This window comes from Geotrypetes seraphini, chromosome 16 (assembly GCF_902459505.1).
Source record: "Geotrypetes seraphini chromosome 16, aGeoSer1.1, whole genome shotgun sequence".
Taxonomy (NCBI): domain Eukaryota; kingdom Metazoa; phylum Chordata; class Amphibia; order Gymnophiona; family Dermophiidae; genus Geotrypetes; species Geotrypetes seraphini.
This window is the reverse complement of record NC_047099.1, coordinates 25448592-25465367: the sequence shown is the minus strand read 5'-3', so window position 1 is coordinate 25465367 and position 16776 is coordinate 25448592. Positions and strand designations below refer to the sequence as shown.

The 16776-nt window shown below is 45.1% G+C and overlaps 1 protein-coding gene across 4 annotated transcripts in view; it reads left to right on the top strand.

Moving 5' to 3' along the window:
- The first annotated feature begins 1007 nt into the window (after positions 1-1007).
- CELF3 (CUGBP Elav-like family member 3) overlaps positions 1008-16776 on the top strand; it is a 77326-nt gene continuing 61557 nt past the window's right edge. The window contains exons 1-2 of one of the 4 annotated variants that reach the window (XM_033925189.1): positions 1008-1105; positions 14756-14838. Coding sequence is in view for 1 of the 4 variants with exons in the window: in XM_033925188.1 (XP_033781079.1) it covers positions 4705-4849; positions 14756-14838 (228 nt within the window). In the remaining 3 variants the exon portion in view is untranslated. Of the gene's footprint in view, positions 1106-4704; positions 4850-11533; positions 11551-14755; positions 14839-16776 lie in introns of those variants that run through there. The other 3 variants (XM_033925188.1, XM_033925190.1, XM_033925191.1) reach the window with 3 other exon arrangements.

The following is a 16776-nucleotide window of genomic DNA, read 5'->3' as shown; positions in this document are numbered from 1 at the left end:
AAAAAAAAGCAGAACTTCTTGGTAATGTCACTCTAAACCTTTGAACGCTTGACTAAGAATTCTCTGATAATTTATTTTTTATTTATTTTTATTTTATTTCTTATATACCGCTATACCGTGAGGTTCAAAGCGGTTTACAATGAAGATAGATTAAAGATACAATAAAATAAATAAAAATGGTACTTTGGATTTCCCTAGCTGTCTAGTTAAAGTACCTGAGAAAACAATAAATAAAAATAAATGAAATGAAATAAAATAAATTCCAATCAGACAATAGGATCTGATGTTAGAAGTTCATAAAAAGACGATATGCCAAGGAGAGAAAGCTGGTATGCTCCTTAAGCCCTGACGTATGCAGCCAAGCCAACACACAATATTTCAGCCATGAGGTTTCCCAGGAAGTAGTAATGAGTGCCAAAATAATCTCAACTCCGCCACTAAGGTGAGCAGGTTCCCCCTTTCTTTTGACCTTGTACACGATGCAGGCAGGCTTTATTATGACAAGTAAATTTTAGGTTAAAAACCTTTTACCAGGTGAGGTGTCATAATAAAGCCTGCCTGCATCGTGTACAAGGTCTGCAGTTTTTTGCTTTGTTTGTTCTGGATTGTTTTTCACTGCAGACAGTTGAACCTTGTTTTCCTCCTTGGATTTGGTTTTTTGCTCCCCCTTTCTTTTACCATCTGAGTGGAAACATTTCACTATTACTTCACTTTAATAACACAAAGTCCCAAATACAAATCAATTTACATGGTTTACAAGCATTTTCCCTATCTGTCCCAGTGGGCTCACAATCTATCGAACATGGAGGTGAAACCTGGACGTCTCAATCCATCCTCCTTTTTCTGGAGCCATGTGGTAACCCTACTACAAACACACAGTTACCAAGTCACCCGGCTCCAGGAGGGACATTTCTGGCCAGACCTGGAATTCTGACAACCCCATGCTGAGGGGGGGGGGCCTGCAGTGTTGGTTTCCATGGGTATCGTCAGGCACTACAAATCCCACACTGCCTTGAGAAGTCCAGCATCAGAAGTGGCCCAAATGTCTCCTTCCTGGAACTGAGTAACTTGGTGGCTCGGCAGATGTAGCTTTGCTGGCGGGCGTGTAAGTAAGCGCCTGGTGGCCACAGGGTTAATTCTAAGTGCATTTCTCTGTGTTTTCTGTCGGGAGTTGAAAGGAGAGTTTGTCACTGTGATTTAGGGAAGAATCTTATGTCTCTTCATTTCCAGCAGGCATGTCAGGGCCTGGACTGCCCCGGTTACCACGGGCCTCTTCCTGGGGTTTGCACAAGGCAGTTATTATTGTTTTGGGGGGGGGGGGTGCTAGGGGCTAAAACAGATAAGATCCTGTTCTCCGAAAGGCTGTTATGGGGACTTCATTGGAGCTGCCTTTTACAAGTAACTGGTTGGAATGAATTACAGCTGATTTTACATAGCAGTTTTCTAAATAGCATTTTAAGAGATCTCTCACTGCATTAAAAAGGTCAGTGCAAAGCCAGGACTGGCTGAATGGTCTCCCTCCTAGAACTGGATATCTTGTTTGTGTTTATTGGAAGCTTCTATACCGCTACTAATAACTGGGGGAGTCAACTCAGAGCTTCAGTAATGGTGTTACAATACATGAGATTCCCATTTCTGAAATAATGGGGCTTACTGGGTTAAGAGAGGGTTATTTTTTGTCTTTGCTCTTCTCATTTCCTCCCCCTCCCCATTCACTCACTGGTTTTCTCCTTTATCCCCCCCTTTCCCTCCCCTCCTTTTCTCCCTTTTTCCACTGTATTTGGCTAGTTTCTTTTTCCCTTCCTGCTTTTTCTTTGTCTCCTTTGCATCCCCAGTCGGCTAGCTTCTTATTCTTTTTCTTGTCCTCTTCTTTCCTCCCTTTGCTTTCTTTTTCTAAGTCCCTTCCTTTTTCCTCCTCGTCTTGCCTTGGTCATAAGAGCTGTTTGATAATAGGACATGAGCCCCCTCTTTGCAGAATACTGAGCTTCCCAGTTCCAGGCTGGAGAATTGTAAACAGGCTTGGTTTTGAATTTATAATCCCAGAGCACTGTGGGATTTGTAATGCCTGATCTTGCCCATTGGAATTCACTACTGCGAGTCCCATAATGCACCAGATTTGGGTGGTCAGAAATCCAGAACCATCCCAACATCTCCAGCTTGGAATTGGGTAACTTGACATCTCTGAGAATAGTAAAGCAAGCTGGATTTAGGGGGTTTATTTATAGACTGGTTTAGGGATGCCTATGGAAGCAATTCTCTAATGCTTCTCTATATCTAGATAGTAGTGGGCTGGCAAGTTTGTAATGAGGATAACAGGAAAAATTGTATAATCAGAGAAGTATTAGTATTTAAGGTCTCATCCCAACAGCATACCTCTCCCAAATGAAAAAAATCAAGATCCTTTTATTTGGGGGGGAGGAGGGGGGGAGAGGAAGGGGTGTATCTGGTAAGGGCAATTGTTCAGGCCAGAACTCTGGATGTAGGGGTGGTGGTGATCTCGTGCTCCTGGGACACTCAGACTCTGTGTTGTTGGTCCCTGTCCTTATGTATGGATGGTGGTGGGGTGTCAGAGTTCTGGATCTCTGCTTTTAGGATCCAGAATCATGAGCCAGACTCTGATTTCCTGCCTTTAGGGGTTGGGGGTCAATAGTTTTTGTTTTCAGGATCTGGAACCATGGATGTCCTGCTAATGGGCTCAGATCTTCTAAATAAGGCTCTGATTGTCTATGTTAGGGGTCTCCAGTTTTGGACATAGGGAGAGGGATCAGGGTTCCAGATATTTATTTTTAGGATCCAGAACTGTGGATCTGCATTTCTGGGTCTCTGGTTGCCTGTGTTAGGGATCAGGGTTTTGAATTTCTGTTTTGGGGATCTGGAACCACAGATCTGTTTCTGGGGCCTGGATTGTCCATGTTAGGGGTCCCTGGCTCTAGGTGGGTAGGGGTCAGGGATCCAGATTTCTACTTTTAGGATCCAGAACTGTGGATCTCCTGCTTCTGGGGTTCTGATTGATATGTTAGGGGGAAGAGGGGGAAGTTGGGGTTCTGAATTTCTTTTGGTATCTGGAGCTGCCCTGGGGCTTTGATTGGCCATGTTAGGGACCACCAGTTATGGGAGGTAGGGGTCGGGGTTCCAGATTTCTATATTTAGGATCCAGAACTGTGGATCTCCTGCTTCTGGGACTCTGTTAGGGAACATCGTGTGGGGATCAGGGTTCTGAATTTCTGTTTATGGGATCTCCTGCTTCTGGGGCCCTGATTGTCTGTGTTAGGTATCCCTGGTTCTGAGAGGATGGGGGTCGGGGTTCTTGATTTCTACATTTAGTATCCAACATTGTGGATCTCCTACTTCTAGGAGTCTAATTGCCTGTGTTAGGGAATGGGGTGTGGAGGATAGGGTTCTGAATTTCTGTTTTTGGGATCCAGAACCACAGATCTGTATCTGGTGCCCTGATTGTCCATATAAGGGATCCTTGGCTCTGGGAGGGTGGGGTGGGTCAGGGTACAGATTTCTACTTTAGGATCCAGAACTGTGCATTTCCTGCTTCTGGGACTCTGATTGTCTGTGTTTGGGGGGGGGGGGGGTCAGGGTTCTGAATTTCTTCTTTTGAAATCTGGAACTGCAGATCTCCTGCTTCTGGGACTCTGTCTGTGTTGGGGGGGGGGGGTCAGGGTACAGATTTATACTTTAAGATCCAGAACTGTGCATCTCCTGCTTCTAGGACTCTGATTGTCTGTGTTGGGGGGGGGGGGGGTTCAGGGTACAGGTTTCTACTTTAGGATCCAGAACTGTGCATCTCCTGCTTCTGGGACTCTGATTGTCTGTGTTGGGGGGGGGGTGTCAGGGTACAGATTTATACTTTAAGATCCAGAACTGTGCATCTCCTGCTTCTGGGACTCTGATTGTCTGTGTTGGGGGGGGGGGTCAGGGTACAGGTTTCTACTTTAGGATCCAGAACTGTGCATCTCCTGCTTCTGGGACTCTGATTACCTGTGTTAGGGACCCCCCCCCCCCACCGGTTCTGGGAGGGTGGGGGTCAGGGTTCCGGATTCCCAAGGATCTCTCGCTCCGTTTCAGCACCTCAGTTTTGCTTCAGCACCAGGGACAGTTCCGATAAGCGAACAATGGGGCGTCCAGGGAGCGTCTGCAAACTCCTCGCCTGCAAGAAGGCTCATCGCTGCCTGGCAGTGGGCGCCTTTCAAGGGCTGTCTGCCGGGAGGGGCTTGATCCTGCCAGGATCCCCCACCCTCCCATCACCCTCTTCTCAGCAAGCTGGGGGGGGGGGGAGAATCCCAGGGGCGGGTCCCAGACCGGCCCGCTGTGCTCTTTCCTCCGGGGGGGGACGGGGCCCGGAGTTTGTCTCCGACCCCTAGCGCTGACATCACGGGCTGGCAGGACGGGGCGGGCGCTCGGTAGCTTTGTGCAGCCGAAGAAAAGCTTGCGAGCATAGGTGCAGCTCCAGAAAGGGCGAAAGTCCCGTCCTCCCCCCTCCTACCCGCTCAAGGACTGGGTCCCGGGGGCACAGGAAGGATCGGGGGCGGGGGCCGCACTGAAGACCCCCCCAGAGCAGTGCCCGGCGGCAGCCTTTGTCTCCCCGGCCGCTTCTTATTGTGGGGGGGGCTGCGAAATCCCTCTCGGGTTTGGCAGACGGGTGAGCCTGTGCCTGCTCTACCCGCCCCTCCCCCCCGTGCCCACCTCGCCCCAATGAAGGAGCCGGATGCCATTAAACTTTTCATTGGGCAAATCCCCCGCAATCTGGAAGAGAAGGACCTGAAACCCATCTTCGAGCAGTTCGGGAAGATCTACGAGCTGACGGTCATCAAGGATAAATACACGGGCATGCACAAAGGTAGGGGAGAGAGGGTGAGGAAGGGGGTGGAGACAGAGGAGGAAGTGGCATGGGGGGGGAAGAGGGGTGCCCTGTGGATCGGTGGCCTCGAATCTCTCAACCGCGGCTACAGAAATAAAGCAAAGGAGGAGAGAGAGAGAGGAAAAAAGAAAAGAGAGAAAGATGGAGGGGGGAGGGGTGCAGGAATGGGCAAGGAGGGATTTCTCCCAGGTGGGCAGGTGAGGAAGGCAGTGGCTGCCGCTGACAGATGTGGGGGGGGGGGGCGAGGATTATGCCAACAGATTAAGCAACCAGGATGTGTTTTAACTGCTGAGGGGGTGACTTCTGGACTCTCTAGACCCAGCCACTGGGAGGCGGGGGTGGGGTGGGACGGAAACAAACCCTTTCTGCACTTGTGTAGGAAGAGCTGGGTAGGTCTCTTTGTAGGGACCCCGAAAGTACAGATGGGGGGGGGGGAGGCAGGCAAGGTTTTAAACATGATTATGCATACAAATAAATGTAGCATCTGATCCAGTGCATCTGTTCTCTCCTAATTGCACTGAATTCTACAATAAAAAGTCTGGAAAGGATTAAAAAAAAAAAAAAAAAGACTGTGAAGGGAGGGGGGAGAACATCAGATGTTTTCATGTGCCAGTTAAAATCTCAGGTGAAAAGTTGAAGCCTTGATCATTCTTTGAAAGAAAGTTTTCAAACCAGGGTCTTTATGACCATTTTAATATTAAACTATTCTGGCTTCATTCAAGCAGCTGTTGGCAGAAGAGCCGGCCTGGCCTGGGAGCAGCTGGGAGACACCTGCTCTCCTGGGTCCATTGCTCAATATTTCCTCTTTTTTTTTTAACCTTGGAGTCTGTCTCACCTCAGCCCTTTTTCATCCCTGGCTTATTGCAGTGCTTCTAGGATGGCCCTGGGGCCTTCCCTAGATATCTATGTGTTAAATTGGCCCATGCCCTTGGATTATCAAATGGAACATAAGCTGTGGCAGATGAGGATCCAGAGTGTTGCATCTTTACACTGGGCACCTTTTTTTTAATCTGTTCAATTTTTAGACCTTCCACAGAGCCTGCTCTTGTGGAAATATGAATAGATTGGAGAAATGAAGGCAGAGGGAGGCAAGGAGTTTCTGGTGAATTCAGCAGTGGGCAAGCTGAGGGTTTCCCCTTCCACTCCAAACATTTTCACCGGCTTCTAACTTGAGCCCTTTCAGCAGATACAGAAAAGATGGTATTCTCACTTCTTTATCCTTTGCTCTTTAGGTGTCTCCAGTATTTTGAGTTAGTCCTTTGGAAAAAAAATAAATGTTCTGTCTTGTATACACTTCTGTCTGACTCTGAAATCTTGAGTCACCTTGTCTAAAACAGGAAACCACTCTCCATTCAATTTAAGAACATAAGAATAGCCTTATTGGGTCAGACCAATGGTCCATCAATCCCTGTAGCCCATTCTCACGGTGGCCAATCCAGGTCACTAGTACCTGGCCAAAACCCAAGGTGTAACAATATTCCATGCTACCGATGCAGGGCAAGCAGTGGCTTCCCCCATGTTTTTTTCAATAACAGACTATGGACTTTTTCCTCCAGGAACTTGTCCAAACCTTTCTTAAAACCAGCTACGCTATCTGCTCTTACCACATCCTCTGGCAATGCATTCCAAATCCAAAGCTTAACTATTCTCTGAGTGAAAAAAAATTTCCTCCTATTGGTTTTAAAAGCGTTTCTGTGTAACTTCATCGAGTGTCCCCTAGTCTTTGTAATTTTTGACGGAGTGAAAAATCGATCCACTTGTACCCGTTCTACTCCACTCAGGATTTTGTAGACTTCAATCATATCTCCCCTCAGCCGTTTCTTTTCCAAGCTGACAAGCCCTAACCGTTTTAGTCTTTTCTCATACGAGAGGAGTTCCATCCCCTTTACCTTCTTGGTCGCTCTTCTTTGAACCTTTTCTAGCGCCACTATATCTTTCTTGAGATAAGGAGACCAGAATTGAACGTAATGCTCTAAATGAGGTCGCACTATGGAGCAATAAAAGGGCATTATAACATTCTTAGTCTTGTTAACCATCCGTTTTTTAATAATTCCCAGCATCCTGTTTGCTTTTTTGGCCGCTGCCGCACAGGTTTCATCGTATTGTCTACGAAGATACCCAGATCCTTTTCTTGGGCACTAACCCCCAAGGTGGACCCCTAGCATCTGGTAACTGTGATTCAGGTTATTCTTCCCAATGTGCATCACTTTGCATTTGTCCACATTAAATTTCATCTGCCACTTGGACGCCCAGTCTTCCAATTTCCTAAGGTCCCCCTGCAATTTTTCACAATCCGCATGCGTTTGAACAACTTTGAACAGTTTAGTGTCATCTGCAAATTTAATCACCTCACTCATTGTTCCAATTTCCAGATCATTTATAAATAAGTTAAATAGCACCGGTCCCGGTACAGACCCCTGTGGCACTCCACTGTTTACTCTCCTCCATTAAAATGACCATTTAACCCTACCTTCTGTTTTCTATCCGATAACCAATTCCTTATCCACAACTGAACTTTAATTTCAGAGAGGTAGCTAAATGCCCTGTTAATTACATAACTACACTGGAATAAACTTCCAGGGCATACATGAGGCAGTGCAATAGAAAATGAAAAAAAATATATATAAAGGGGGTACAATAGGAAAAAAAAATGAACAGTGAGTTGGTCTGGCACCAGAGATGTAATTTAAACTAACTGAACTACGGAATAATATCCCTTTGTACCTGAGAGAATTAGGCTCTCTTCAAATTTTCCGTAAACATTTAAAAAACTTGGTGATTCACCAAACTGTAAATTTCTCCTCTTTACCGTCTCTTCCCTAACATTTCGTACTGTAAAACGAGTCGAGCTTTATTCTTATAAAGAGGACACGGATTATAAATTCAAGCTTTAGTTTAGTTTAATACCAGTGTCATCTTTTCGACGGCAGCAGAAATGCATGGGGGGTGGCGGGTCGGGGCTAGGGGGAGAGAATTTGGCTGCCTTTAACTATCTTAGTGTCCTTGGAAGTAAGGTTTCTCAGGACTGATTATATGGATCTTTGTATATCACAGCAAAGCAATGTTACTTGGGATCCACAGTGCTGAGACCCTTTTGGAGCATCTGCATGAAATGCCCTTCAAGAGGCGGATATGTGCAAAATGGGGGGAAATCTGGCCCAGTCATCTTAGTTACGGAATAAGAGATATTTAAAGATACTCGGAAGGGTCCACAGAAACTATCTGTCTCTTTCCTTCAGCACATAAGAACAGCCATAATGAGTAAAATCAATGGTCCATCTAGCTCAGTCTCCTGTTTCCACAGTGGCCAATCCAGGTCCCAGGTACCTGGCAGAAACCCAAATAGTAGCATCATTCCATTGCTACCATCCCCAATGCCTTCCCCCTTGTCTGTCTCAAAAGCAGCCTATGGACTTTTCCTCCAGGAACTTGTCCAAACCTTTCTTAAACCCAGCTACGCTAACCACTGAAACCGTATCCTCTGGCAATGAGTTCCAGAACTTAACTATTCATTGAGTAAAATAATATTTCCTTCTATTTTATTTTAAATGCATTCCCATGTAATTTCATATCCCCCTCTCAATCATCTCTTACCAATCTAATCTAATCTAATCTAAACCTTAAGTTTATATACCGCATCATCTCCATGAGAATGGAGCTCGACACGGTTTACAAGAACTTAAAATAGTGGGTAGAGAAGAAGAAAAAGGATTACATGAACTTATGTGTAGAAGGGGGGAGAGAAAGGGGGGAAGGATAGAGCTACAATTTGCTGAAAAGCCAGGTTTTCAGTTGTTTGCGGAATAACTGAAGGGAGCTCAGGTTCCACAGCGGGGTGGTGAGGTCGTTCCAAAGACCTGTGATTTTGAAGAGAAGGGATTTTCCCAGTTTGCCTGAATAGTGGATGCCGCGTGGAGAGGGGAAGGCTAGTTTAAGCCTTTGGGCAGTTCTGGAGGAGTCGGGACTGGAGGAGTTGAAAGACAGTGGGATAAGAGGAGGCAGGATTCCGTGAATGATCTTGAAAGCCAGGCAGGAACATTTGAAATGGATTCTGGAGATTATTGGGAGCCAATGAAGTTTGGCAAGGAGTGGGGAGGCATGGTCAGACTTGCGTTTTGAGAAGATCAGTTTGGCTGCAGTATTCTGGATTAGCTGGAGTCTTAGAATACTTTTTTTTGATAGATTTAAGTAGATGGCGTTGCAGTAATCTAGTTTGGAAAGGATGATGGATTGGACAAGGATGGCAAAGTGTTGTTGGCTGAAGTAGGATCTAGCTTTCCTCAGCATGTGAAGGCTGAAAAAGCATGATTTTGTCAAGGAGTTGAGGTGGTCATTGAGGGAGAGAGAGGAATCAATAGTGATACCAAGGACCTTGCATGAGAACTCGAGCTGTAGTGTATCGCCTGTGGGTAGTGTGAAAAGTGTGGGCAGGTGTTCGAATTTTGGGCCGAGCCAGAGTAGTTTTGTTTTAGATTCGTTTAGTTTCATCTGTACCGAGAGGGACCAGGCACGGAGTCTCATTATGCAAGCTGTAATGTTTTCGTGGAGGTTGGTGAGGTTCTGGTCAGTCTCAAGGAGGACAAGGATGTCATCTGCATAAGTGTAGATTGTTTCCAGGGGGGATAGTTGAAAGAGTTTCAGGGAGGACATGTAGATGTTAAAGAGAATAGGGGAAAGGGGTGAGCATCCTAACCTCTTCAGTCTTTCCTCATACGAGAGACAATCTATCTCCTTTATCATTTTGGTTACTCTTCTTTGAACCTTTTCTAATTCCGCTATATCTTTTTTGAGATACGGCAATCAGAACTGTGTGCAATACAGAAACATTATAATATTCTCATTCTCATCCCTTTCCTAATAATTCCTAGTATCCTGTTTGCTTTTTTTTTTGCCACAGTCACACACTGGGTAGAAGATTTCAGCGTAGTGTCTACAATGACACCCAGATCTTTTTCTGTGGTGCTGACTCCTAAGGTGGACCCCTAGCATCAGGTAACTAGGATTATGATTATTCTTCCCAATGTGCATCACTTTGCTTTTGTCCATATTAAATTTCATCTGCCATTTGGATGCCCAGTCTTAGAATTTCCTTGCAAGTTTTCACAGTCTGCATGCGTTTTAACAGCTTTGAACAGATTTAGTGCCATCTGCAAATTTAATCGCCTCACGTGTTGTTCCAATATCCAGATCATTTATAAATACGTTCAATTTTGTAGCACCGGTCCCAGTACATATTCCTGTGGCACTCTACTATTTACCCTCCTGCATTGAGAAAAATGGCCATTTAACCCTACCCTCTGTTTTCTGTACGATAACCAATCCTAATCCACAACTGAACATTGTCTCCTATCTCATGACTCTAATTTTCTTAGGACCCTTTCAAGAGGAACTTTGTCAAAAGCTTTCTTAAAATCTAGATACACTGCATCAGCTGACTTACCTGTATCCACGTTTATTCACACCTTCAAAGAAGTCAAGCAGATTGGTGAGGCAAGACCTCCCTTGGCTGAACCCGTACTGTCTCTGTTCCATTAAACCATGTTTGTCTACGTGTTCCATAATTTTCTTTTTTTTATAATAGTTTCCACTATTTTGCCCAGCACTGAAGTCAGGCTTACTCGTCTGTAATTTTCTCGGATCTCCCCTAAACCCTTTTAAAAAAATTAGCATAACATTGGCCACGCTCCAATCTTCACGTAGTAACGTCGATTTTAGTGACAAGTTATAGATCACTAACAGCAGATCGGCAATTTCATGTTTGAGTTCTTTCACTACCCTTGGATGTATCCCATCCAGTCCAAATGTTTTATCATTCTCTAACTCGTCGACGGAAAGATATTGCACGCTGGCCTCTCCCATTATTTGGCAGCTTTCTTTATTTTGTAATCATTCCTTCTTTGCCCATATCTGAAATTTCACACCCTTCTTAAAACTTATCTTTTTGCGTTTAGCATTCGGCCTGTGGGGCTGAGCATGATGGCTGGGTTATTTGTTATTTTCTTCCCTCCCTCCCCTTCTTCCCTCCCTTCCTTCTGTTTCCCCCTATTCTTTATCCCTTTTTCTATCCTATAAGGATTTGGACTTCTTTTCCTACTAATTGATTACTGTAAACCACTTCAATATTTTTATGAGCAGTGGTATATAAAAATGTATTAAACATTTTGTGAATTCAGGACTGGACTATGCTATTAACCCAAGAAACAGGTGGCTCTAGAGTTGTGTTCTTTTGAGGAGACAGGGCTTTATGCCTGCTCTTTGTTAAGATAAGAGCTTGCATCTTCTGCTCACAAATTCAGCTCAGTCTAAAGAGAAAGCTTCATGTAATTTCCATCGCTCTGTTCCCCCCCTCCTTCCTGTTTGTGCACATAACAGACAGGTGGTCACACAATGCAAACACTCGACACACAGAGGCTTTAATAACACAATACAGCATGATAACCGTTTTAGGAAGAGAGGTGTCAGCACACAAGATGGTTTACACTGCTGTTACTAAGCAAACGTTAAACAGACATCTGGGTACATTAACAGATTTTACTCCTTCTCGAGGGCTTACTCCAGGCTCATAAGAGGGCCTGTCGCCACCAGAGATGCAAATATGAAAACTACAGATTCGAGCTGGAGCATTTTCTAGGAAGGTCTTACATGGAGGAGTGACCAGTGGCAGGCCTTCAGCAAAGAAGGTGAGGGCAAGCTTAAATGTTCATTTATTCTATCCTCAGTTACATAGAGGGCCTTTATAATCTTGTCTTAAATACACTGCTGATAGATCAGACAAAGCAGGCAAGGAGTCCTTGACTCTGCAAATGCATCGCCAGCGTTAAACGAAAACCTTACAACTGAGTTTCCCCAGCGTCTAGGGTTAGAGGGGAGGGGGTTAAGCAGTCCAAACTTTGCAAATGAAGTCTCTTTCAGATTAAGAGAACTGCTGAGACTGTACATCATATGCGCAGCTCTTTTGCATATTCTACTAGGTCCATGTCCTATGTCATCCGGATGATCTAGGGAGGTCTGCAGCACCACAGTGACTTCCTTCTGACCCATGAAAGGATCAGTTGCTTGTGCTTGTTTGCAGCTTGCAAGTCCACAGCTCCGCGAGAAGCCCCAGATCATTTCGGAAAGGTTTTCCACATACCGCACATATCAAATTATGGAGCTGCAACAATGTTCTGCTGTGCAGATGCTTTTCAGTGGCTGTTTCTGGTGGCAGAGTTCAGGAATTAAGAAGTAGATGTTACAAAATACAAAGGTGGAATTCTTTAACTGGGTATCTTATTTAGGCACAGCAAGGCCACATGGTAGGTGCCGATTGTAGAATGACAGCGTTCAGCCGGGCACTAGCATAATCTGACATTTATATGTACAAAGTTATGTCCACCATAGACCTGGCATAACTATTCTTTTGGGATCTTGCTATGAACTTGTGGCCTGGGCTTGATGGACCTCCAGTCTGTCCCAGTATGCCAACTCTTCTGTTCTTATGTGAGCCAAGACTAGGACAATCAAGCCATTGTGACATCACTGATGAGGTTGGCTCTTAGGCATTGGTGGAATGAGGCATTATGACATCACAATCTCAGCTCTGGAATGTTGCTACTCTCTGGGTTTCTGCCAGGTACTTATGATCTGGAAACAGGGTTTGATGGACCTTCAGTCTGTCAATGCTTATGGTCTTATGTTCTAACCACCCCACGTCACTCTTTAATGTCTATCTCAACCTCAACCTCATTCTTTAATGCAAGGCTTGAGGGTCGGTGGCTGAACCCATTCATATTCTGACTCTTATTTGAGCCATGTATAGGATAATGGAGCCATGGTGACATCACTGATGAGGTTGGCTCTTAGGCATTGGCGGAATGAGGCATTATGACATCACAATCTCAGCTCTGGAATGTTGCTACTCTTTGGGTTTCTGTCACATACTTGTAACCTGGACTGGCCAATGTTAGAAACAGAATACTGGTCTTGATGGACCTCAGTCTGTCCCAGTATGGAAACTCTTATGTTCTAGCTGTGGTACCTAAGTGAGGCAAGAGCACACATTTCTTAGAGTATTCTGCAAGTTTTATGTGCATAACTGGGAGCCCCACCAATGTTCCGCCCCTACCCCCCACCCCTTTGCATCTATGCGCATTTTAGGTTAAGCAGTATTCAGGAATAGACTTTGGAGCCTTGCTGGCAATTTCTAGGGTAGAGACAAGTATTCTATACATTGAGGGGTTTGGCTTTCCTCCCTCCTAGAGAATGACATGGGGGAAAAATTTTCCCTGTTCTCACGGGATCTCTCTGTCCCTGCCCCCTCCGTGCAAGTTCTGTCCTCATCTGAACAAGTCTCGAACACTTTAAAACCATAAGTGTTTGAGGCTTGTGTAGTTATGGCAGGGCAGGGAGAAAGACAGAACTTGTGGGGATGGGATGGGGATATTGAGATCCTGCGGGGACGGGGGCAAATTTGTCCCCGTGACATGGTCCATTTCTACCTCTTTCTGTTCTCTTTCTTCCACTTCATACCACTGGTGCATTTCTCACCCCCCCCTTTCCCACAGGTGCATTTCTCTCCCTCCTCACCTCCACTGATATATTTCTCTTTCTCTGTCTTCTTCCTCATTCAGGAAACCTCACTAACATGACAGTATTTGAATGTGTTTGGTTTTTTTTTGCCAAATACGAGATTGATATTGTAAAGTGCTTATGTGGTTGGCAGCTTCACTGGCCCTATAAGAGCTGTTTTAACTCCTGGTCATTGAATGTATAACTTTTGGCTGGTTTATTTACAAAATGGCCAAAGTTAGATGGTTAAAAATGGGAGACCTTTAGTGGGGGGGGGGAGCAAGGCTGGGCGAAAAGGTTATACAGTCAAAGGCAATGTTTAGCCACTAAACATAAATTATGGGGCTGATATTTTAGCCAGTGGTGATCAGTTTAATCCCCAGAAATTCAGTGCCAGGCTATGTCTGGGCTCCAGCATCGAATTTCCAGGCTTAAGGAGCTAGAGAAAACCTAACTGGTTAAATGCAAAATTCAGCTCTGGAGCACCACAGAAAGATAGGACTTACTCTGCAATTACTATGGACGGCCAAGTACTGACTTTGCCCCCAGAATGACCCTCAAATAGCCAGTTTCAAATTTGTTGCAGAGCCAGTTAAATTGCTTTGACGGTCCAAGTGACAATGCTTAAGTGGTTCCCAACCCTGTCCTGGAGGACCCTCAGGCCAGGTTTTTAGGATAACCCTAATAAATATGCATGAAAGAGATCTGCATATAATGGAGATACCAGGCATGCAAATATGCTCCATGCATATTCATTAGTGCTATCCTGAAACCCGACCGGCCTGGGGGGTCCTCCAGGACAGGGTTGGAAACCACTGCTTTAGACCAAACAGTTAAATATGGATTTCCAAAACTGAAGATACATATAACACATGATGTATAAACTAGACATTCAATTTAATTAGCAGTCCCTTGATGTGATTAAACAAACAAAAAAAAAACCTGTCACATGGAACCTGATCAGTTTTGTCTTTGATCTCCATATAAAGGGCTGAAGATTGTTGCTAGTGCTTCTGCTTCCTGCTCTGTCAGGCCCCTCCCTTCTTCTCTCCTCCTCTCCCCTTCTAGGCAACAGCCTATAGAGAAAGAGAGGAGAGCAGGGGGTGAGACAAGCGGATCAGAACAAGAGAAGAAATTCTTCTACTCTCCAGTCCAGCCCCCTCCCTCTAATCTGAGAAGAAAAGATGCCATCAAATACTCCTAAAAAGATCCTCTCTGGGCTCAGCGGACTGCGGTGCTGACCCAGTGCAGCACATTGTGTATGTATGTACCGGATGCTGGGCTCCATGCACCAGTGGTGTGACTCAGCCTGGCATGTTGTGTGTTTCTGCTTTGTAGGATGTGCCTTCCTGACTTACTGCGCCCGCGAGTCTGCCCTCAAGGCTCAGAGTGCACTACATGAGCAGAAGACCCTTCCCGGGGTAAGTCTCTCTCCTCCTCTTGCTTTTGCCTGCAAGTAGATCTGTGTTGATTTAATATTTCTGATAGCAAGATGACCTTTTGAAGAGTCTACAGCCATGAAATTCCCTTTCTGAGCTCCCCTTAAGTTTGAGAGAAGCATTGGATTTGAGTTTTGTTAGCTTAAAGGTACAGAGCAGGTGGCTGTGTGAATTTGGGACCTGGGGGGCAGGATGGGATATCGGCTCTGAGCAGAACCTTTCACCCCTCTTGGGCCTATGAAGATGAGAGCCTGCACATCTGCCCAAAAAGCTTCTTCGTCTACTTTTTTGGCTAGTGGGAGATCAGGATCTGGAAAAGGACTTCCTGGCAGTGACTATCACCAGAGCAGAATGGCATTTCCCCCATTCCACTAATCCTACTATCCCTTTCTTTCTACAGTCTATCCACTTCCTAACCGTTTCCCATTCTCCCTCTCGCCCTCCACCTTTCCTCCCAGCTTTAGAGGTGAGGTTGAACCTTCCTATAGACCAGACTTAATTGTCTGGCGGAAATGCTTCACATTGTGAAGGTGGCCAGGGAGTCAATATTCAAAGAGGTTTAACTGGGCAGGAGAGGTTCCTGTCTGCTTAAACCCTGCTGAGCCAGCTAGCCTTTGATGGTATTTAACCAGCCATTGGGAAAGCAGCAGTTAGGAGTGATCTGGGGCTGCTCAGCCAGTTAATGGTAATATTCAGTCCACTAACCGACTAAGGAAGTGGATAAAGTTAGGGGCACACAAAAGGTTATCCACTGAGTTAACTGAGCCTCAGTCTGATATTGGCCATGAATATTGCTCTGGGTTGCTGTAATAATAATAATAGGACCGTGAAGTTCTATGCGGTTTACAATGATTAAAAGGTATTACAGATCGAGTGGAATAAACAAAGTTCAGAGTTGGTGAATAACAGTTCTAAAGATCATTTGTTGAGGACTAAGATTGTATAGGTCAGTTACCTAAGTACTTCAGGAACAGATGTGTTTTTAGGCGTTTCCTGAATTCCCTATAAGTAGTAGGCACGAGCAGTTGTTCCAGGTCTTTACCCCATAGTGCTGCTTGATGTGAGAAAAGATGTTGGTGATGACTTTTAAATTTACAACCTCTAACCCGTGGAGAAACAAAGATCGGATGTGAGGTTCTCCTGAATCTGTTGGTTGTGAAGGAGAAAAGGTCTGTTATATATTTAGGGGCTAAGCCGTAAAGTGCCTTGAAACAAAAACAACCAAACTTGAATTTCACACGTGCCTCCATCGGCAGCCAGTTCAGAAGTCAATAGGAAGGTGTCACGCGATCAAACTTCTTCAGTCCACAAAGTAACCTAACCGCTGCGTTTTGTACCAGTTGCAATCGCCGCATGTTCTTCTGGGAGAGTGCTATGTAGGCGATGTTACAATAATCGAGTTGACTTAGTATGAGGGATTGTACCAGAATTCTAAATGATGAGACATCGAAGTAAGCTCTGATGGAGCGAAGCTTCCAGAGGGTGAGAAAGATCTTTCTAATCAGGGAGTCTACCTGGTCTTTCATGGTCAGGCTCTGGTCCAGTGTTACTCCCAATATCTTCATGGTTGGTTGAATGGGATAACTAAGGTTATTGATGCACAATGATGCTTTAGTGTCAAGTGGGCGTGGCGATGCAATAAAGAATTTTGTTTTCTCTGAATTTAGCTTTAGTCTGAATTCAGTCATCCATTGCTCTATCTGATTTAGTACTTCTGTTGCTTTGGGGGTGACTTCTGTGACGGAGGTAGTAAATGGGAAAATTATCGTGAAGTCATCAGCGTAGCTAACTAGTTGTATCCCCAGCTGGGACAATTGCGCACCCAATGAGGTCATGTAAATATTGAAGAGCAGTGGGGATAATGGTGATCCCTGTGGCACGCCAGATGGATTGCTCCATGTATCAGAGAGATCGTAATTA